Raw genomic sequence first — 24,198 nt, forward strand, 5'->3', positions numbered from 1 at the left:
TATCCAAGTTTTTCTTGCAAAAAATGCTCCTGAGTTACACTTTTAAAAATAGGATATTTTGGATCTTCCATATCTCAGGTTTTTGAGGTAATCATAAAAGAAAGAACACTTATTTTTCTTTCATTTGTGATTTCTCTCTGTATCACCAATCCATGAGTCAGATCACTGTGCTATTGAAATATTCATGTTCAAGTGACTGGGGGATGTGTTGATCCAAAGCAGTGACTCCTCACCAAGCCATGAGAAACCTGGATTCAGGGTGTCATCACTCTACTCAGCATCACTATTAAAGGAGGAGTATTCACCTGGTTGCAAATTCCACCTGATTCTTCCATCACTCAGGCTCCATTTGACATCCTGTGTACAAGGCTGCCGTGAATCACAGCTCACCCAAGTGCCTTTCCTGTTCTATTACTGAGTAACTTTGTCAGAGAAACAAACAGGCTCCATCTGACATGGCTGTTTTGAACACAATTTAACTTGCTTTGCTTCGAAACAGGTTGATGCCTTTGGATAAAATTAAAAGTCAAGCCAGTCAACATACCGATCACTGATGCGTAATCAGGGATCTTGAGATTTAGAACCTCTGTTCCTGATTGTCTTGAGTTCAGACAATCTAGCAGGTAAAGCTCTTTTGGGCCAGAAACAGTATGTTTCAGTATGAAGTGTTTGTTTGTTTTTTAAATGAAAGGTTGTCTATACTTATATACCATCCACCTTGCTAAATTCAGAGTTCTTTGATGTCAGGGCCATGCTTTCACCATTTTCCGAAAGTCCAGTACTCTGTACCTCACATTGGCTCATCATATGCTATTCATTCAAAATAGGAGTAAATAAATGACTTTGGATAATCAACATTCTACCTGTCCCCACCTATCAAAATATCAGTTCTCTTGGGCTTCCATGTCCTATTGTTAATGCCTCTTTTCTGGTTGAAGTTTTGCTTTTCAAGTAAGAAGATAGAGGCAAAAGTGTTTTGGAATAGCTGCACTTATTTGCATAATTTGTTCAAATACATTAAATCTTTGTTTTATTCATTTTCTTTAAACTTTAAAATAACTAAACAAAAATAATAAAAAATAAGAATTTTATAATTCCCCTTTTGATCCAGGCAGTTTTTTCAATTATCACTTTATTTTGGCTAGTGACTTTTTGGATATTGTTCTTACTTATCTATGACATTCAACTATATCTGTCATTCACGTAGATACAACTTATGTAAAAAATCTTTTAGAATTTGTTTTTGGGAAGAGGTCACTTATTTTAGATATACTGCTTATGTTTACATCATCATAAATATAACTGCGTTTGTTACAATTCTCAAATTTCTTTGATAGTATCTAGCTTTGATGTCCTAACCAGTCACCCAGGTTGGTTAAGACTGAACTTGTGTCTAGAATTTTATGTGTGGAAGTCAGCGTATGGTAGGTTGTAATGTGACTGACGGATGAGGAAGAAAAAACTCACTTAAGCTTGGATGATACGGGTTGGGAAAAAGAAGTCAATATTTAGGGAAGATGGTAGGATCAAGCAATGACTTTTAAAATGAAGGTTAGATATGAGCATGTTTAAACATTTATGGAAACAACAGAGATGCATTGCATCTCGATGCATAAATCGGGGGGGGGGGGCGAAACTGTGGTCACTGGGCTGTTAAGTCTTCTACGACCTGCTATATATATAGCCCAGGAAACTCTACTCAGTGCTCTGTATTGATCTATATGGGAGAAAAATCTAAAACTGAGCGGATACATGTATACATTTAACTGATTCTCTTTACTGTAGAGCAGAAACTAACACAACATTATAAATCAACTATACCTCTAATAAAAGTAAATCTAAAAAATGTATCTTATTACATCCTGAATCTATGCTATACTCTAGGAAGTAAGCAGAGATATTTATTGGCCTGCTTTTTTCCATGTCTATCAATAAGATTATCAAACATTTTTTTTCATCTTTTTTTAGGGGTAGCGATGGCACCCTACTCCAGTACTCTTGCCTGGAAAATCCCATGGATGGAGGAGCCTGGTAGGCTGCAGTCCATGAGGTCACTAGGAGTCTGACACGACTGAGCGACTTCCCTTCACTTTTCACTTTCATGCATTGGAGAAAGAAATGGCAACCCACTCCAGTGTTCTTGCCTGGAGAATCCCAGGGATGGGGGAGCCTGGTGGGCGCCGTCTCTGGGGTTGCACAGAGTTGGACACGACTGGAACGACTTAGCAGCAGCAGCAGCGTAGCTATTGTCAAGTTAACTCATGCTTCTTTGCCTTTATGAGCTAAACTCTTCAAGAGTTCTAAGACCTGGGACATGGTCCCAAACCTCAACTTTGGTTCTTTGACACCATCAGCCCTCTACCATGTTACTTTCCATGGCATCATCTTCTATCTCCTATTTCTTTTTTCATTGATAAAAGAAAGCATATTGGCACAGTGCTCCCATGTCTGAATTTTCTAGATCAAGTTATTAAAATCATGATCATTAGAGATGTTTCCCTAATTCCTTCTAACGTGTGCATCAGCAGCACTCAGTGGCAACCCCTGTACTTGGTTAGGCTTCCACGGTCTTCCCCTCACAACGTGGATGCCCAATTTTCAGGACAGAAGTGAACATGAGTCTATATTCCTCAACCAAAGCACTAGTGGCACCAGGCACCATTTCTCCAGGAAAACAAAACAAATCAAAACATGACTTACTGAAGCTTACTTGTGCCTGTGTTTTCTTATTTTCTCAAGTATTATACCCAATAAAGACCTTTATTTCTGGTTTCTACAGGAACTGTGCTCCACCCTCAATGCAGCTTTTCTATAGCTCCTAAAGTACAGATTTTGGTTTCTGTCTTCCTCATCAGCATTGGAGTTCTTCCTCTGCTACTCTCACTAGCTTTGTTTATACCCTATTGTTGCACATAGCAAAACAAAATCGCTCAGAACTCAGGAATCTTCTCAGGTCTACAATGTGATCTTGAAAAACTATTGCCATTTTCTGATTTGGATGGCGTTGATGAGAACATAATTGTGATTAATTCTCTTCTGATCTCATCTGTTCTAACATAGAGACACACAGTCACAGAAAACGAATAAAAAGGCTAAGTTTCTAGAAGTGTTTATATTTTTGCAGGCTTTAAATTATATCCTAGATGTCTTGATTCTGACAATAAACAGTTGTCATGTGAAACAGATTTTAAAATAATGTCTTGGTGTGCACATTTTATATTGCCCAAATAACCACCTTCTTTTAGCCTAAAAGGGTCCTTTCCTGAGAAAGAGAAGCCCAAGGAACATTTTGTTCTTCTGTTGAGTAATAGTCAGTTACAAAGCCCATGTGTTACGGAGATAGGTTTCCTATGGCTTCTGATGTTTTTTATAGGTTTCACACTGTGAAACTTGGGAAAGGTATTTTTGAATAATACTACAGTTGTAAATCTGCAAATATGAACACCATACTCAGAAATTCTTGTACTGCCAGGGAAGCAAACTAATTCTGGGGGATGGGACATTATTTGTGAGCTATCATTCCTTTATTTGAGAACTCAAAATGAGTATTAAGGGAGTGCCGCATTCTGTTCATCACTTACCACCAGAAGCAGGAGCTAAATTTTTTTCTAAATCTTTTTCTCTGTAATTTAACTCTAGTTCTGAACTCAACAGAATGAGAAGAGCAGGGGAAAAGTAAAGGTAAGCATAAATAAGAAAGATGATAAAAAGGATTTCAGGAGAAAAATTCAATATGTAAAATGACATCAAAGGAAAAAAAAAGCCAAAGCATATATCATCATTTAGAAAATATAATACACATATTCTTCTGGTTTCAGACTATATCTATTTATCTACCTATCTATCCATCCATCTATCTATTTATCAACCTATCTATATATTTATATATTTACCTAGGGTCATTTCAGATGTATTGATCTATATTTTATTAATCAGTGACAATAATTCTAATGCAACCCCTATTGCCCTTTCCTCTGTCTCTTCATCTATATGCTATACAGTTTGTTAATACAAAGTTGTGATACTTTAAAACAAAGAAACCTTACCCTTTACATCTAGGTCCTTTAAATGCTTTATTTTGACCTAAAAAGAGCTATTTTGGATTTTTTTGTAGGTTTCTTAATTTTTTCAACAGAAAAACTTTTAAAATTCACACAGCTAGTTTTTATATACATCTATGCAGTGTGCTCAATGGTTTCAAGCTGGTTTTGAAACATGGCCTTGGACGAATATTTCAGTTTAGCAAATTATTAATACATTTCTTACTCATCAATAAACAAGGATAGCACCAGTAACCCCTGTCTTGAGAGTCCTTGTGTCTATCACAATGTTAAAATTACCTATACTCTAGGTATTATTATTAACAGAGGAATCACAAGGATTGGAAGTTTTATAATATCTTCCTTTGAAACTTTTACCAAGCATTATTCAGCTAAATGGGTTACAAAGATGATTAAAATAGAAAGTTTATCAGGTAGGGGAAATAAGATGAAAGATAGATGGGTATTAAGAAGTAAGGAAAATGAGTGGCAGTGGAAAGTCAAACATGCATACTTACGGAGTTGCCCAAGACGAGCTTTTTCTTTTTTACCAAACAAACGTCCTATTGAAGACTTGATTCCCTTCTTCTTGGGGGCTTTGTGAAGAGAGTCTTGGCTGCTGTTGGCACTGCCAAGCCCAAGGCTTTCGGGCTCAAGGGAGGCAGATAAACTGCTGCAAAGAGAAAAGAGGGAAAACTGCTTGCTTCGGTGTAACACTCACCAGGTACACAAGACAGTGCACCTTGTCACAAGACAATTCTGCAGCATCCACGAGGTGTGTGCGTGCTAAGTCACTTCAATCGTGTCTGACTCTTGGCGAGCCCATGGACTGTAGCCCGCCAGGCTCTTCTGTCCATGGGATTCTCCAGGCAAGAATACTGGAGTGGGTTGCCACGCCCTCCATAGATCCAGGGGATCTTCCACAAGGTACATAAGACCTAATTCCTTGATAAAGGCACAGAAGGAGGAACAAGTACCCTTGAATATTACTTTCTCCCTTGCTTCCCATGTTTCTGCTTAAGCACATTAAAGTATGATTTCCTCAGCCTTAGGACACTAAGCCTCCAAATGTTCTCTAGAAAATATTTTTCCTAGTATTTTTCATATAATATCAAACCAATCAGTGAACACAAATTGGTTTATTAAGTTCATGTGAAGTGAGCTTCTATAAGTTAGTCCTTGATGCTTTACATATTTCTTTCTTGCAATTTATTTTTTTAGATCTTTAACATAATGACCTATGATAAGAAATTTAAATGTAACTAATAAAGTTTATGCTCGTATTCTAGCCCATGGTTTAACTGGATTTTCCTCTTGGTATCTTTCTCAGTTTTTGTGCTTAATTTGTTGAATTTTAAATCATCTGGGTGAGATTTTGAAGAAACAAATTATATACCCTAGTGATCACTATATATTTTCCTTACAGTTCTCAGGTCTTGTAGGTACATGATAAGCTGAAATGATTTCCAAGTAAGCTGATCTAGGTTCTATTCCTGGTCAATGTATTTAACAGTTTTAATAGGATAGGTTCGATGATACTGTTTTCATTTTTATAGCTGTTAATTTGACAGTATCATGATGAATTATTTGACTGTACTTATTCATCTTAATTAATATGGGTTCAGTAAGACAGTAAGCAATCTGCCTGCAATGCAGGAGACCCCAGTTCAACCCCTGGGTCAGGAAGATCTACTGGAGAAGGGAATAGTCACTCATTCCAGTATTCTTCCCTGGAGAATTCCATGGACAAAGGATCCTGGCAGGCTACTGTCCATGGGATTGCAGAGTCAGACACGACTGAGTGACTAACACACCCAACACACTAAGTATAAATTTTGAACCTGGAGTAACTTTTCACATTGGAAAGTGAAAGTGTAGTCGCTCAGTCGTGTCCTACTCTTTGCGACCCCATGGACTGCAGCCTACGAGGCTCCTCCCTCCATGGGATTCTCCAGGCAAGAGTACTGGAGTGGGTTGCCATTTCCTTCTCCAGGGTTAAACATTTTTGAAAAGAGTTTTTTTGTGATATCAAACTCTTTTTAAAAATGTTTATTGTAAAACACATTATTTAGAAGATAGATTCTAACTTAAATCATTAAATCATTATATTCAGTTATATCAATTAAATGTTCAGAGATGCTATAAATGATGACAGTGAAAGAACATACATTTAAGATGTAAACTGTATGCTTAGATTTATTTATGGCATTAGTTATTATAGAAATCTGCTTCAATTTTTAGGCAGATGGAAAGGACAGTATGAAGAGTTGCTATGACAAATAGGGTATTTTCCCATGTAAACTTATCTCTTCTTTTAATATTTCAGGGTTTTTTTTTTTTTCCTTTTCTAAGGAGGAGCTTTATAGCTGGCAGTAGCAGCACCCATAGGGTAATTTACATACCTGTCTGTTAAAAGTAGCTGGGGTACAATCATGGATTTTAAGATCTTAATTACCTTTACACTAGAAGGCAAGCTTATAGTCTTGCCTTGGAATCTCTTTAGTTTTTGGTAACTAGTCCTGACCAGTACTTCCTATACTTTGACTCCCTTTCAATAGAGAAAGGCTATTCTCGAAATATTGACAAGTAACAAGATTGAAAATATACAGTTAATTCTAAAAATGAAAATTGGATCTCAGAATGAAAATTCGATCTCAGAATGAAAATTCAGCTTTTTCACAAGTGATATTGTGAAGAGGGAGCTGGAGAATTACAGTTCAAATAAAAAATTTTATATAAATTTTAAGCAGTCTGATAACACTAAAAGGAAGAATATTTGGGAGAGGAGGACAGACAATGGCAGTGTGCTGGGAAGGTCATACCTTCGGGCATCATTATGGTAGGAAGAAGGGAGGGTGTGAGTCATCCTGATGGCTCTAGGGGTAGGGGGAGGAGAAGTTTCACATTTAATGGTTGCTTTATCCTCCCGACCATCTTCTTCTACCACTGCAATCTGGAAGCAACAAAAAAATACACCACACTCACTTTTTCTAAATTTTAACTGAAATTGATGAAAATAGAAACTCATTAAAGCAAGGCTATTTGAGTAATTCTAAAATAAAAGCAAAACAAGAAATTTAGGGCATATAAGTCTTACACATAAAAACTCACATTATTAAAGAGTAGGAATTTCATAACTATTTAAAAGTTAAGACACTCCAGTTAAAACCGACATACACACACATAAATGGACTTACTACATAAAAATATTAGTTAAGTGTAAATAAACACCATACATCAATATCCAGGGACTATGGAAAAGCTATTTTGGAGTCCATTAAATATATCAGAATGTAAACGCTTTACAAAGTTGTTGAACACATATTTGAACTAATTCACTAAAAATATGCATAGTCAGGTTATCATACCATGGACATCTTTTAAGTGGGAGAGTTTTGAAGTGAGACTTAGACAAAATGAAATGTTATCAGATAGGGTGTTTTAAATCAGGCTAATTAAATGTGTTCCCAGATATTTTTAAAAAAAGAGCTGCAGTTTATAAGAAAAAAACTTTCTTTTTAAAGTGAGAATAATAAAAAGTAAGAATGGAATTTTTTCAAACTGTTTAATTTCACTACTTCTCATGGGAAAATTGAAAACGGCATACGGATCACCATAAGCAGATGGGATGAAAGGGATTTCTTTAAAGAATTTAGTTCCAAGTCCAGAACAATTCACCATACCATAAGTTTCGCCAGAGATGGATATACAGAACTGTATTAAAATAAGACTTTTCAACAACCAACTGAATTGTAAGATAAAGATTTTTAAAAACAATGCTGCATTTAAACCATATATATATATGGAGAGAGAGAGAGAGAAAGATTGCAGAAACTGTAGCTAAAAGATGTATGGTTCTAGAACTTCTGATGAAGAAATGTCTCAATAGGGCTAAAACAAAAAGTTTAAAACGATATTCTTGTCTTTTGTCTATAAATGTCCCACTAGTTTCTTTACATTAAGCTATTATACATAAGTGCGTTTATATGTTATACTTTATGTATTGGAGAAACAATAAAAGTGTCTGTCTGGGCTCTTGTCATTCAAACCTAGGCTACTTTTACCAGCATAGTGCATGTCTTCTCAGTCGCTTCAGTTGTGTCGGACTCTTTGCAACACTATGGGCTGTAGCCCGCCAGGCTCCCCTGCTCATGGTGTTCTCCAGGCAAAAATACTGGAATCTGTTGTTCCAGGGGCTCCTCCTGACCTGGGATCAAACACTCATCCATCTCCTTCTCCTGCACTGCAGGCAGATTCTTTACCACTGAGCCACCTGAGAAGCCCTTAACTGGATAAGAGATCTTAATAAGATCTCTTTTCTCCATTTCAATGAATATAGTGCTATTAGAAGAATCTTTTTCAAGGACTGTTTTCAGCATAATGTTGATACTATGGAAAACCCTTTCTAAACTCACATCTCATCTAAACTTGTAAAGCGTATTTCCAAACTCTCCCTAATACATATTTATGTTTTCACAGTTCCATTATTTTACCAAGATTGTTTTCCACAATTGTTTCTGGGAAGCCTGATTATTTCTGTTTCCAGACTTTTTCTCTGAAATACCGTCTTATAAAACAACTTCTTCTCTCCAGATGGCAGGTCAAAATAGGACAACTTTCAAAATATCAGCTCTTAAAAACATTATACACAAACCCCTTTGCTGAATAATACTTAAATCTCATGCTGTATGAGTAAAGTGGAGGAGAAAGACTTCAGAATCAGAGATGGATTTGAATCTTGACTTCTCTTATTTATTGAGTGACATGTACTAATTACTTATCTACTCTAAGATTAAATTTCCTTATCAATAAAATAGAAGTGAATATACTCAGTTAAATTTCTTTCGAAGTGCAAATTAAATCATGCATATAACTCCTTACCCTGATATACAATAAATGTTAGAGTTTGTGGTTTTCTTTCTATAACCTACCTTTCTTTCTTTCTTTCTTTCTTTTTTTTTTACAATTCCACAACTTGAATGACATGACATATGAAAGAAGGCAAAAAAAAAAAGAAAAAAAGAAATCACCTCGGTTTTTCATCTCTTTGGAGAGATCTGGGGCAAAGGAATCAGAATTTAACAGTAGGATTTTCTCAGCTGAACTAAGGATAGGGAATAGATGGTAGGGAGTCAACTCCCTGGCTGACTGGTCTTTGGGGCAAATAAGGAAAATACCTCCTACAGCCAAAGGGTGATGAGAACCTTCTTAGGTAGATGGACTTCAGGCTCTTCACTGACATTAACTTCATTTGGGATGTGGACATCTTCTCCGAGTCTCTGCTCCCGGACACTGTGTTGATTATGCTTCTTAAATGCTTGATGAATGCCATCCTGATCTCTTCCGGGTCATCCTCAAGATCTGAGTGCACCAGCTTCAGCCTGTTCAAGGGTGGTGCCAGAGCTGGGTTTTCTTTGTCACTTCGATCACTACCCCATTAGAGCCCTTCATCGGGTCTGGCCAGTAAGACTCGAACTCTGGATCACCGCCACAATCCCAGAGCTCAAATTCACACCCCATGCCTTTGTTGTTTGCTGGTAACACGTGGGTTCTCGAATTCCAGGATCCTCACTCCTTGGGTTTGGTTGTATTCAGTGATGTCAGAAGCTTCTGTCAGAAAGTTGGCCAAAACGGTTTTTCCACTCTTTCAGGGGCCCCCAACGAGGACCTTGGCCTTCAGCAACTCAGTCCCGGGCCCACGAGGGTGCCACTTGAGTCCACACCGCAGTCTGCACGGAGCGATAGTCACCGCACTATAACCTCCCTTTCTTATCAATCATCTCTCCGTATTCCCTAAATTCCCTGAGGCTTTATTTCTGCAAAAGATCTTCCTTTACATTTTTCCCCTCTTATACACACTGAAATTATTTCACATATCAAACACTCAGATTTCTTCCTGTATTTCCAGTATAATCCTTTTAAGTGGTGAAGGAAGTCAAAGAAAAATGGTAATAACATTATGCATGATAAACTTGGCAATTGAGAACTATCTGATAGTGTCAAAGAGAAGATACTAAAAGAAGATAGATGATGGACAATAAAAATAAAATTCACTTTAGGTCATGTCTGTCTAGTCAAGGCTCTGGTTTTTCCAGTGGTCATGTATGGATGTGAGAGTTAGACTGTGAAGAAGGCTGAGTGCCAAAGAATTGATGCTTTCGAACTGTGGTGTTGGAGAAGACTCTTGAGAGTCCCTTGGACTGCAAGGAGATCCAACCAGTCCATTCTGAAGGAGATCAACCCTGGGATTTCTTTGGAGGGAATGATGCTGTAGCTGAAACTCCAGTACTTTGGCCACCTCATGTGAAGAGTTGACTCACTGGAAAAGACTCTGATGCTGGGAGGGATTGGGGGAAGGAGGAGAAGGGGATGACAGAGGATGAGATGGCTGGATGGCATCACGGACTCGATGGATGTGAGTCTGAGTGAACTCCGGGAGTTGGTGATGGACAGGGAGGCCTGGCGTGCTAAGATTCATGTGGTTGCAAACAGTCGGACATGACTGAGTGACTGAACTGAACTGAACTGAACTGAAGCATAATATGGATTCCCTTAATTAAAAAAAAAAAAGTTCCCTAGTTGCAGAAGTATTTGGGCATAAGCTTACTATCACATCTTGAAAATGCTAAAAAATAGACTTATTTATGCATTGGATAGTAGGTTGAATCTTTAAAATTTGTCCCATCTGATTTCCTGAATCTGAGCTCTGCCACTCTCAATTATCTAACACAATGTTATTTTGTGAATCTGAACTTTATTCCATTTGTTTCTAACCCAGGGATCAAACCCAGGTCTCCTGCACTGTGGGCAGATTCTTTACCAGCTGAGCCACAATGGAAGCTTGTTTCCTATACCCAAGATTTATTCTCTCGACTTCATTCTAAACAGGAAAGTGTTATCTGGAGCCATGCCCCCTCCCTGGGCTAGCTAATTCCTAGAGATAGCAAGCTATGTTCCTGGAGTGTGCCTTCCATATGCAGACCGAACACTCTAGATCGGTATCCCAGATCATCTTTTCTCTCTGGCTCTTGCACTCTGATTGTGGTTCAGTCACTAACTTGTGTCTGACTCTTGCAAACCCCTGGACTGTAGCCTGCCAGGCTCCTCTGTCCATGGGATTTCTCAGGCAAGAATACTGGAGTGGGTTGCCATTCCCTTCTCCAGGGGATCTTCCTGACCCAGGGATGGAACCCGGGTCTCCTGAACTGCAGGCAGATTCTTTACCAACTGAGTTTTGAGGGAAGCCCTTACCCTCTAGGAGGCACTATTCCTCTGCCTTAATCATCACGGGCCAGGTGTCAGACAACTAGAGAGACCCTAGACCCTATGACTCACTGAAATGACTCAAACTAGTCAGTCCTAAGCCTGCGTACCTTACCTTCACAATAAACATTCCTGCCCATGATTTCTCCTCACACTTTCTGAGTTCTGACCTGGTGCTTCCCCTTAGCCAGGCATAGCATGGCATGCCCGGGCTCTTGGGAAGTATGAGTAAGAAGCTATCTTTTATTGGTAATTGTTTCTTGATTTGCTTGTCTTATGTAACTAAGTAAACTCTGGGAGATAGTGAAGGACAGTGAAGCCTGGTGTACTGCAGTTCATGAGGTCACAAAGAATCAGACATGACTTAGTGACTGACCAACAATATTAAAACCTACATTTAAAAACAAGCATCACTGTTCTAGTATCAACAGTACCTAATTATTCCAAAAGAGGTCTAAAAATTCTGTGGAAATCAGGAAAATTTATTCCCCCAGTCTAAACATTATCCTAGAAAGTATAAATAATTTTATCTTTAGACATTTGTTCTTATTATTGCATTTAAGCAATTCAAAGGCACTTAAATACTTTTAATATTTTTATGTTAATAAAATGCTTCAATTATCAGAAAGACAATTTTAAATCTTTCATAGAAAAAACAACATTCAATTAGTAATTATATCAAAGAAATATACAGTACCTTTCTCCGATGTTTCCTTAGATCACTTGGCTATGATTGGCAGTAATAAAAACGGCACAAAACAGAACCAGTTAATGATTATCATTTGACCATGTCACAAATTCAAATAGTAGCTATAATTTAACTTTCTTTTTTTAAAACTTTCATTCCATTCTTTTCAAAATAAATGTCTTTTAATCACTATAAAAGCATTCCTCCAGGGAGCTATTTTCAAGAGGAAACTTCCTAGATGGCATGGTAGAGGGGCAGGTCTTCATGAGGGGATCATGTGTACATGCCTGAAACCTGAGCTGTGAGACACACAGACCTTAGGGAATATGAAACATACATGAAGTGACTGGCCAGAAGTAAACATGGGACTATATCCTCCCAAGGAAACATAGATGGGAGTGAAGAAGATTATGTGTAAAAAGAGAGCCAATGTACACACAAGTAGTTATAAACACTCCCTTTTATCTTGCCTAATGCGGAGCCTTGGACCTCCTTTGGGCAGTTATGCTATTCCTATGTGATCTCGAAGTTTCTGACATCTGAAATACTGAAAGCTTCTGCTTTCTCAGACGCTATTTCCCAAATACCTAAAACTCTGGCTTCAGTAAGTACAGCATATATCTGGGGCTTCTGTTTTCTTCATAGTGCTCTCTTACAGAATTAAACAAAATAAAAAAAGTTATTTCTTTATGACCTCAGATAAAACATATTCACTTAATATTTGTTAATTTTTCTTATGTAAGGAAAACACTTGTTAAACTATTTCATTATTTGTTACTTTAAATTAAATTTAAATAATTGAAATAAATTATTATTTCATTAAATTATTAAGTTAAATTATTCCATTATCATTACTTTACATTTCTGTTGCTACTGAAAAATGGGTTGATTTACCTCATTCAATATTCCAAATAACTAGATGTTACTAATGTTATTTATGCCTCTGGATTTGTGGTGAGGTAAAGGTAGATATCAATAGGTTTTATTACCAGGACAAATATCTATGTTTGCTAAATACGTAAGTATGAACAATATGAGTGAGTACAATGGTTTTTAAATCTCTGCCTGTCTGTCCCTAAAATTTCAAATTTTGCTTTGATTTCAAATTTATATTCAAACATGAATTACATCCAACAAAATTATTTTTTTCTTCAATATTTTCTACAGGTAAAGGAAAACCTGTCTTTCACCATAACAATAATGAATTTGATGACAAAGTTCTACTAGGTGATAAGGACCTCCTGGATTTTATTTTTTGTTTTATTGAGTCAGATATTAAACATTTTAAATGCTTAATTTTTGTTTACTTTTTTCATTTTTATCCTCAGGAAATTCTCTAATAGCTTTTAAGCACTCTAATTATAGTATAATAATGTTCATTTACCGTGTTTTATTTGTAACTGCTCAAGAAAATGCATGAGAGCAGTGGCATCCTATTCATAATACAACCAAACATTATGTGTAAATGGATACAAATATATTATTTTGTTATTATAAAAATAACAACACTGTCAAGGGTTATAATGCTAATATATAATGAAAATACTTAAAAGGTCAAAATAATAGGTTGAAAAACTGTTGAAAATAATAGCAATACAGAAATAACCAAAGTTCTCTTGGCTTGAATGCTAAGTAAATTATACCCTTGTGGGCCAATATTCTTACTACAGCTTTGATGACAAGTAGATCATCAATATACATAGCATAAATTACACATGCAGAAACTAAGCCAAATACAATATCATTTTTAATTACTCTAATCAGATGGATGGTTCCTGGATTTTAGAGGGGAGGGCATACCCCACAGCCTGTGGGATTTCGGTTCCCTGACTAAGGATCAAAACTGCGTTCCCTTCAGTGGACATGTGGAGTCTTAACCACTGCACCACCAAGGAAGTTCGGTTCCTAGACTTCTAAAACAGGGAGATCGTGATTTGGTCATAGATCAAACTGTAGCTCAGTATATTGGGTTAGTTTATCTTAGTACTTTGGCTAAAATGTTGTGCTGTATCTGGCTGGGACCCACTTTGATTAGTTGGTCTTTATTTGGATTTTCCATCTGGAAATAAGGAAGGAACAGGATACTCAATGGTTGAAGGAGGTATTTCCGCTTTAATTTTTTGTCATCACTCCTCTTTTATATAGATTTTATTGCCTGGAAGTTTCATAATTGTAAAGACTTTGGATATAGGAAATACTGCCTCATAAATAGCCTTTTGTTCCAATTTTTAGTTGCAAAATTAAAGAAAAAGATACCTAAACTGATATACATAGTGGAAATTTTATGAAGATAAAATCTAAAAATCATTTACTTACAGGGTAGTCTTCCCCTTGGGGTGAGAATATTATATATATATACACACACACACATACACATACATATAAGCACACGTGTGCACTTTTATATATATTAATTCTAATGCCATTTTTTGCCACAATACACATTATTGCAACATAACTTTTAAAAAGATTTATTTAACAATCATTTAGAAATTGAGTTAAACTTCTTTGTTCATATATTATACACATGTATACAGATGCAGGCATTGTGACACTTTTTATAGAGGTTTCACAGCCTTCTGACCAGAAATACTATATACACTTAATATTCATATTCTTCTGTCCTATTATTAATCTCTCCTCCATTTGTTATACTTGTACTAGATTTTTGCAGTATATCATCTATTATTTGATCTATTTGTGTTCTAATTAACCCCCATCTCCAAAGTTTTATTTTTAATTTAAATTTTATTGTTTTAATATAGTTGTAATATTCATGACAAAACATAGATTTTCCCCTCATAAAGAGTTCAGAATATTACAATCTTCATTATCATTGTCCTTTCAACATATTTCCCAGGTAATCACAGAAAATATATTGAAATATATTTCCCTCCTAACCACTGAAAACAACAAAGATAAAATAGTATACGCTTTTGACTTGGCAAATTTGAAGAAAAATTCAGCTCCTCTTTACTAGCTGTGTTGAACAAGGACATTTATCCATACTCTCAACATTTCAATTACTTATGGTCAAGATAATGCCCTTAGATTTTCAAATGTTATCATGAGGATAAAGTGACTAAACATCATGACAGTCAGCAGTCACTCTACCTACATTATTTTTGGCAAAGGGTATTTTAATTTTTCTTTCATATGTTAAGAGTATTTCATAATTTAGATTTCTGACTTTTAATCTCAAATGAAGATACATGAAATAAAAAATTAACGGATAAAGAAGGGTGAAACTATTGACATGGAATTATAAAGCTCAGGAAATTGCTGCTATTGTTTTAGAATTTAAGCTCTTCTTTTAGAATTATAATTTTCTATTATAAAATTATAACATTCTATGTTGGTGTATTGAAGCAATTATAATAAATAATTTTGAAACTTACTGTGTTAAAAAAAAGAAACACCCAGTCTCAATGTACTTCATCAAGATATCATCAGTAAAAATGAACTTAATGGTTTAAATTATTCAGATTTCTAATGTGATATTTAGATTTCTGCTCTTCCTTCCCTTTACAAATTATGTGACCTTGGGAAATTATAGCTGTGTAGGCTTCATTTCCTTATTTTATAGTTGGGCTAATATTTGTACTTATCACATAGGTTTTTATTAGGCTTCATTTCCTCATTTCATAGTTGGATTAATATTTATACTTATCATATAGGCTTATTAAGAAAAAAAGGAAAATGATAAAGCACACAGCTTTTAGATGAGAAGAAATATCCAATAAATTCTAGCTAATGCATCAGTAATTCTCATGGAAGCAAAGGTTCTCTGGACGCATCATACCAGTGTCATGACTCCCATCCGGTCCATTTCCCTGGCAGGACTTCGAGGTGTGAGCTTTGGTGTTGAGTGTCCACTAGGGGGAGACGAGCTGGCCAGTGAAGAAGCTGTGACCGAGGCAGTGATGGAGGTACCTGGGTGGACCCTTGCTAAATTCAGGCCTTCCAGACTCACGCTAGCCACTCTGTTCTCAATTTCTTCAGCACGTAACTCTGTGGATTCTTTTTCTTCTTGAATTAGTCTGAAAGATAACAGTTTAATTTTGATACATTACATGTTGTTATAAAGTTATTAATATTTGGAATTTATCAAATGAATAAATAACTGTGAATATTTTTATATCAAATCTAACGTTTTAATTTTTTCCCTAGACAATATAACTTACAATAAATTCCAGAGACTTCTTGGCAGAGAACTAGAAAATCTTTCTTTCCAAATGACATATAATCCCTTGGGTTTAGAGTTTGATACTCTTTCTAAACTGCTGCTGCTGCTGCAAAGTTGCTTTAGCAGTGTCCAACTCTGTGCGACCCCATAGACAGCAGCCCACCAGGCTCCCCATCCCTGGGATTCTCCAGACAAGAACACTGGAGTGGGTTGCCATTTCCTTCCCCAATGCATGAAAGTGAAAAGTGAAAGTGAAGTCGCTCAGTCATGTCTGATTCTTCCCCACCCCATGGACTGCAGCCCACCAGGCTCCTCTGCCCATGGGGTTTTCCAGGCAAGAGTACTGGAGTGGGGTGCCATGACCTTCTCCATTTTCTATACTACTACCTGTTAAAACTCTTTTAAAACTTTGAGTGTCTAGTTAATTACTGCCTCTAATCTTAATCTTACGTTTGTACTTAGGAACTAATATGTGAGACTTTTAAGAACTCAGGTCTCAACAAGGATATTGACTCCTACCTCCTATCCAATGAAAAAGCATGATTGATAGAGTCCTCAAAAAATGGTCATTCTTAATTATAATTTGACCAAATAAAACCCTGACTTAGCCAACTTGCTTTTACATAAGCACTAAGCAATTTAAATAATGTATACATGCTAGACAGTTAAATGTTCTAAGAAAAACTGTTGCTGTAAATGCTTTTGAGAAGACAATTCACTATTACTCTTTTTCTTTAATCAGGGAGAAACTTCAAGAATATACATAAATCATTTATTACAAAGACACAAAGAATAAAGAACTTTAGCAGGGTTGTGGCAAAGATCCTATTTAAGCTGAATCTAAATTTAAGCTGAATTTTCTCCAACACCACAGTTCAAAAGCATCAATTCTTCGGCGCTCAGCCTTCTTCACAGTCCAACTCTCACATCCATACATGACCACAGGAAAAACCACAGCCTTGACTAGATGGACCTTAGTCGGCAAAGTAATGTCTCTGCTTTTGAATATGCTATCTAGGTTGGTCATAACTTTTTTTCCAAGGAGTAAGCATCTTTTAATTTCATGGCTGCAGTCACCATCTGCACCATGGGTGCAGTGATTTTGGAGCCCCAAAAATTAAGTCTGACACTGTTTTCCCATCTATTTCCCATGAAGTGATGGGACCGGATGCCACGATCTTGGTTTTCTGAATGTTGAGCTTTAAGCCAACTTTTTCACTTTCCTCTTTCACTTTCATCAAGAGGCTTTTAGCTCCTCTTCACTTTCTGCCATAAGGGTGGTGTCATCTGCATATCTGAGCTTATTGATATTTCTCCCAGCAATCTTGATTCCAGCTTGTGCTTCTTCCAGCCCAGCATTTCTCATGATCTACTCTGAATATAAATTAAATAAGCAGGGTGACAATATACAGCCTTGACGTACTCCTTTTCCTATTTGGAACCAGTCTGTTGTTCCATGTCCAATTCTAACTGTTGCTTCCTGATGTGCATATAGGTTTCTCAAGAGGCAGGTCAGGTGGTCTGGTATTCCCATCTCTTTCAGAATTTTCCACAGTTTATTGTGATCCACACAGTCAAAGGCTTTGTCATAGTCAATAGCGCAGAAATAGATGTTTTTCTGGAACTCTCTTGCTTTTTCCATGATCCAGTGGATGTTGGCAATTTGATCCATCCTGAGATATCTTCCTCTTAATTATAAATGGATTATTGTGATTTCCAATGATATATAATCTTTAATTTCAAGGTAATGATCACCACAAAATTTTCTTTTTACATATTTACTTTGGAAAAGTTTAGCAATTTCTTACAAAACCAAACATGCTCTTAATATATAATTCAGTATTTGTGTTCCTTGATATTTACCCAAAGAATATGAAACCTGAGGTCCACACAAAAACCTGCACATAGACATTTAGAACAATTTTATCCATAATTGTCCAAACTTGGAAACAACTAAGATATCCTTCAGTAGGTGAATGGATACATAAACTGGTACATTTATACAATGGAATAACTTCCAGTGCTAAAATGAAATGAGCTATCAAGCCATGAAGAGACATGGGGGAACAATAAATGCATATGATTAAATGAAATAAACCATCTGAAGAGGCTACATATTGTATGAGTCCAAATATATGACACTCTGGAAAAGGCAACCATGGATATAATAAAAGATTAGTGATTTCCAGGGGTTGGCAGGGGGAGAGGGATGAATAGACAGAGTACAGTGAGTTTTTAGGACAGCAAAAATATTCTGTCTGTATGATATCATGATATTGGGTATACATCATCATACATTTTTCAGACACCCAACAGTGAACGAAAATGTGGAAATACTGTTTGATTTTTCTGATATGAGGTATTTAGAATAGTCAAGCTCATAGTCTCAGAAGGTACATTAGATGCCAGGAACCCAGAGGTGGGGGTAGGATGGGGGGGTGAATGGGGAGTTAGTGTTTAATGGGGATAGAGTTTCAGTCCAGGAAGGTAAAAATTCAGAAGATGGGTGACATTAGTGTTACAAAACAATGTGAATGTACTTCGTGTTACTGAACTATACAGAAAAACATGGTTAAAATAGTTGTTGTTCAATTGCTCAGTCATGCCTGACTCTTTGAGACCCCATGGACTGAAACACACCAGGCTTCACTGTCCTTCTCCATCTCCTGCAGTTTGCTCAAACTCATGTTCATTGAGTCAGTGATGCCATCCAACCATCTCAGCCTCTGTCATCCCCTTCTCCTCTTGCCTTCAATCTTTTTCAGTATGAGGGTCTTTTCTAATGAGTTGGTTCTTCATATCAGCTTGCCGAAGTATGGGAGCTTTAGCTCCAGCATCTGTCCCTACAATGAATATTCAGGATTGATTTTCTTTAGGATTGACTAGTTTGATCTGCTTGCCGTCCAAGGGACTCTCAACAGTCTTCTCCAACTCCACAGTTCAAAAGCATCAATTCTTAGGTGCTCAGCCTTCTTTATGGTCCAACTCTCACACCCATACATGACTACTGGAAAAACCATAGCTTTGATTATACAGACCTTTGTCGGCAAAGTGATGTCTCTGCTTTTTAATATGCTGTCTAGGTTGGTCATAACTTTTCTTCCATGGAGCAAGCGTCTTTCAATTTAATGGCTGCAGTCACCATCTTCAGTGATTTTTGAACCCAAGAAAATAAAGTCAGCCACTGTTTCCACTGTTTCCCCATCTATTTGCCATGAAGTGATGGAACCAGATGTCATGATCTTTGTTTTTTGAATATTGAGTTTTAAGTCAGCTTTTTCACTCCTCTTTCACCTTCATCAAGAGACTCTATAGTTTCTCTTTGCTTTCTGACATAAGGATGGTGTCATCTCATCTGCATATCTGAGAGTATTGATATTTCTCCTGGAAATCTTGATTCCAGCTTGTGCTTCATCCAGCCCAGCATTTCACATGATGTACTCTGTATATAAGTTAAATAAGCATGGTGACAATATACAGCCTTGACGTACTCCTTTCCCAATTTGGAACCAATCCATTGTTCCATGTCTGATTCTACCTGCTGCTTCTTGACCTGCATACAGATTTCTCAGGAGGCAGATTAGGTGATCTGGTAGTCCCATCTCGTTCAGAAGTTTGCATAGTTTATGGAGATCCACACAGTCAAAAGCTTTGGCATAGTCAAGAAAGCAGAAGTAGATGTTTTTCTGGAACTCTCTTGCTTTTTTGATGATCCAATGGATTTAGCAATTTGATCTCTGGTTCCTCTGCCTTTTCTAAATCCAGTTTGAACATCTGGAAGTTCTCAGTTCACATGCTGTTTTAGCCCAGTTTGAAGGATTTTGAGCATTACCTTGCTAGCATGTGAAATGAGTGCAATTGTGTGGTAGTTTGAACATTCTTTGGCATTGCCTTTCTTTGGGATTGGAATGAAAAGTGACCTTTTCCAGTCCTGTGGCCACTGCTGAGTTTTCTGAACTTGCTGGTATATTGAGTGCAGCACTTTAAAGCATTATCTCTTAGGATTTGAAATAGATCAGCTGGAATTCCATCACTTCCACTAGCTTTGTTCATAGTGACCTTTCCTAAGGCCCACTTGACTTCATAGTCCAGGATGCCTGGCTCTAGGTAAGTGATACACCATCATGGTTATTTGGGTCATTAAGATCTTTTTTGTATAGATCTTCTGTGTATTCTTGCCACCTCTTCTTAACATCTCTTGTTTCTCTTAGATCCATACCATTTCTGTCCTTTATTGTGCCAATTTTTGTGTGAAATGGTTAAAATAGTATGTTCTATATTATGTGACTTTTACTACAATAGTGTTAGTCGCTCAGTCATGTTCAACTCTTTGTGACCTCCATGGACTGTAGCCTGCCAGGCTCCTCTGTCCATGGAATTTCTCAGGCAAGAATACTAGAGTAGGTAGCCATTGTCTTCTTCAGGGGATCTTCCCAATTTACAGATCAAATCCAGGTCTCCTGGATTGCAGGAAGATCCTTTACTGTCTGAGCCACCAGGGAAGCCCCTTTACCACAATAAAATGACATTTAAAAAAAAGGGTGACATTTAAAAAAAAGCATTTGAAAAATATGCTGCATATATGGGAACTCACTCCACTTTTCTCTCAATTTTTCTCTGAATCTTAGACTTCTCTAAGCAACAACATTATTAAAAATACTAATATCAGTTCAGTTCAGTCGCTCAGTCATGTCCGACTCCTTGCAACCCCATGAATCACAGCACACCAGGCCTCCCTGTCCATCACCAACTCCTGGAGTTCACTCAGATTCACATCCATTGAGTCAGCGATGCCATCCAGTCATCTCATCCTCTGTCATCCCCTTCTCCTCCTGCCCTCAATTCCTCCCAGCATGAGTCTTTTCCAGTGAGTCAACTCTTCCCATGAGGTGGCCAAAGTACTGGAGTTTCAGCTTTAGCATCATTCCTTCCAAAGAAATCCCAGAGTTGATCTCCTTCAGAATGGACTGGTTGGATCTCCTTGCAGTCCAAGGGACTCTCAAGAGTCTTCTTCAACACCACAGTTCAAAAGCATCAATTCTTTGGCGCTCAGCCTTCTTCACAGTCCAACTCTCTCATCCATACATGACCACAGGAAAAACCATAGCCTTGACTAGATGGACCTTAGTCGGCAAAGTAATGTCTCTGCTTTTGAATATGCTATCTAGGTTGGTCATAACTTTTTTTCCAAGGAGTAAGCATCTTTTAATTTCATGCCTGCAGTCACCATCTGCAGTGATTTTGGAGCCCCCCCAAATAAAGTCTGCCACTGTTTCCACTGTTTCCCCATCTATTTGCCATGAAGTGATGGGACCAGATGCCATGATCTTCAGAGTTTTCTGAATGTTGAGCCTTAAGCCAACTTTTTCACTCTCCTCTTTCACTTTCATCAAGAGGCTTTTTAGTTCCTCTTCACTTTCTGCCATAAGGGTGGTGTCATCTGCATATCTGAGGTTATTGATATTTCTCCCAGCAATATAATTACCCCTAATTATAATATCTCACGTACAGAAAGAATACAAATTCTGTTACTCTGAAGCTTATTTTCATGGCGCTTTTTAACTTTACCCAAAGATCAGAATCCCAAAGCAAGTTTTAATAAAGTAACATAGTACAACATTAATAATGTTTAAACACATTCCAATGGAAAAGTTGCTTCCTCTTCAAAAAGACAGAAATTTTGTACTTTAAAATGATTGGCCATACATGACTCCAGAAAAACCTGGTGAGAGGTGATATGGTTTTGCTAAATTAAAAACAGTTTTAAACTCTGCTACTGATGTCGCTTCAGTCCGTGCAACCCCATAGACAGCAGCCCATGAGGCTCCGCCATCCCTGGGATTCTCCAGGCAAGAACACTGAAGTGGGTTGCCGTTTAAACTCTAGGCATTCTATTAATTGTAAAGGAAAATCAAATTAGAGGAACTAGCCTAGTGGGCTGCCGTCTATGGGGTCGCACAGAGTCGGACACAACTGAAGTGACTTAGCAGCAGCAGCAGCAGCAGCAGTTGAGTAAGAGATAGGTTGAAGTTTAATCAAGCTAAAGATCCAGTGCTACTCAGATATTCAATTCATTTGGAAAATTCATCGAAGATTTCACCTTTACCTCATTCATTTATATTGCTCTAATATCATTGACTGCAAGGAGATCCAACCAGTCCATTCTAAAGGAAATCAGTCCTGGTTGTTCTTTGGAAGGAATGATGCTAAAGCTGAAACTCCAGTACTTTGGCCACCTCATGCGAAGAGTTGACTCATTGGAAAAGACTCTGATGCTGAGTCTTTTCAGCATCAGAGATTGGGGGCAGGAGGAGAAGGAGACGACAGAGGATGAGATGGCTGGATGGCATCACTGACTCAATGGACGTTGAGTTTGACTGAACTCCGGGAGTTGGTGATGGACAGGGAGGCCTGGTGTGTTGCAATTCATGGGGTCGCAAAGAGTCAGACATGACTGGGCAACTGAACTGAACTGAATATCATTAATCTGCATTTTTCACATATGTTTCTTATAAAAGCTGTCCTAACTTTATCCTGGGAAACTGTGAAACTTCACATTATAATTCGGTAGGTGAAGGGTTAGGTCTGAGTATCTGGATGCCAGTGCTTCTGATTTCACTGATGATCACAATTTTAGAATCAAGGTCTTCCAATCCCTTGAGACCATCAGAAATCACTGAATCACCTGATTTCCTTGTTGATCGCATCCAGTTGTTCCTGAAGCATCATGGCCAGTGTCTGGGCATCAGAATGGCCACTTGGAGAGAGAAGATCCATTGAGCTGAAAATTGTTTCTCTGTCGTCATCGTCAATGTCAGACATCTCTGTGTCACTTTCGAAAGGGTGGCTGCTTAGCACTCCAATTTGTTGAGTTCTATTCCACTCATGATCTCCAAGAGATTTCACCTGGAAGGTAAAGGAAAAATTACAGTATGTTTCATCTTGCTCATTTTCAAAGCACTATTTTGAAAATAAAAACCAAAAACACACATGCTTTTATAGCTACCTTGGCAAAAGCAGAATTGATTATAAACATTTTATTTATCATGTCAATAAAATAGTTCCTTGATACTTAAGTCATGGAAGGTACTAATTTCAGCACAAATATCAATATTTTAATAGGAATAAAAATGTAAAACTTCTGCACGATTTCTAGTTCAACCTCAGTTCAAGGTAGTACTTATTTTAAAGCATCTATGTTTCCCATGTTTTGACTTTTTGTAAATGTAACAATCTCTATTCACTAGTACTTAAGCATTTCTATTTCTTATGCTATTAATAATTAGACTGAGGGTAGAAATATTACCACACAATAAATTACACAGGAATTCTTTCTCCTGTATTCTAACAAAGTATTAATAAAAACATTGCAAAGATTTAATTTAATCTCCACTGCTCTGGTTGTTTAAATGCCTCATTGATTTTTTTTAAGTCCAAGGCACATCAATTTACATGACTATGTTTTTAAAATTAATACAATAAGTCCTCCATGTGAGTAACAGTCTTAAGCGACCAAGAGACCAGTGCTTTTCAGGCTATGACCTGAAGGCAGGAGAGGGCTGAAAGAAAGAGAGCAGTCCTAGATTTCCTGCTATTTACAAGTAGGTTTTCATTTTTGCGATGATATAAAATGATTTGGGGGGGGACTACAAAAGTGATATTGCCCCAAAGCCCATTTTTGGCCACATGGCATGATTTCAAATCACTCAAACACAGACACAAGTTTAGACTCTTATCACTCGGCTGGCTATGTAAGGTAGGACACATAAAATTCCTGAGCTTCAATTTTTTTCATACATGAAATTAGTATAAAATAGTACTCAATTTATAAGGTTACAGGAATAAATACTTGACACATGCTTAGTTCAACTTTTGGTACCTAGTAGGTGTTTTATGTGGAGAAGGCAATGGCACCCCACTCCAATACTCCTGCCTGGAAAATCCCATGGACAGAGGAGCCTGGTAGGCTGCAATCCATGGGGTCGCAAAGAGTTGGACACGACTGAGCGACTTCCCTTTCA

At 37.3% G+C, this 24,198-nt stretch overlaps 1 protein-coding gene and 1 pseudogene across 20 annotated transcripts in view; both read right to left on the bottom strand.

Annotated features, from left to right (window-relative positions):
* The window catches only part of PPFIA2 (PTPRF interacting protein alpha 2), a 509,064-nt gene that overhangs the window by 75,615 nt on the left and 409,251 nt on the right, over window positions 1–24,198 (bottom strand). For all 20 annotated transcript variants that reach the window (XM_060412495.1, XM_060412493.1, XM_027967176.3 and 17 more), the window contains 5 exons: window positions 22,863–23,083; window positions 15,794–16,031; window positions 12,001–12,030; window positions 6,863–6,993; window positions 4,559–4,713 (listed from right to left, as the gene is read on the bottom strand). In XM_060412495.1, the coding sequence (XP_060268478.1) occupies window positions 4,559–4,713; window positions 6,863–6,993; window positions 12,001–12,030; window positions 15,794–16,031; window positions 22,863–23,083 (775 nt within the window). The remainder of the gene's footprint in view (window positions 1–4,558; window positions 4,714–6,862; window positions 6,994–12,000; window positions 12,031–15,793; window positions 16,032–22,862; window positions 23,084–24,198) is intronic.
* LOC114114105 (intraflagellar transport protein 22 homolog) lies at window positions 9,077–11,508 on the bottom strand (annotated as a pseudogene).

The sequence above is a fragment of the Ovis aries genome, chromosome 3, assembly GCF_016772045.2.
Source record: "Ovis aries strain OAR_USU_Benz2616 breed Rambouillet chromosome 3, ARS-UI_Ramb_v3.0, whole genome shotgun sequence".
NCBI lineage: Eukaryota > Metazoa > Chordata > Mammalia > Artiodactyla > Bovidae > Ovis > Ovis aries.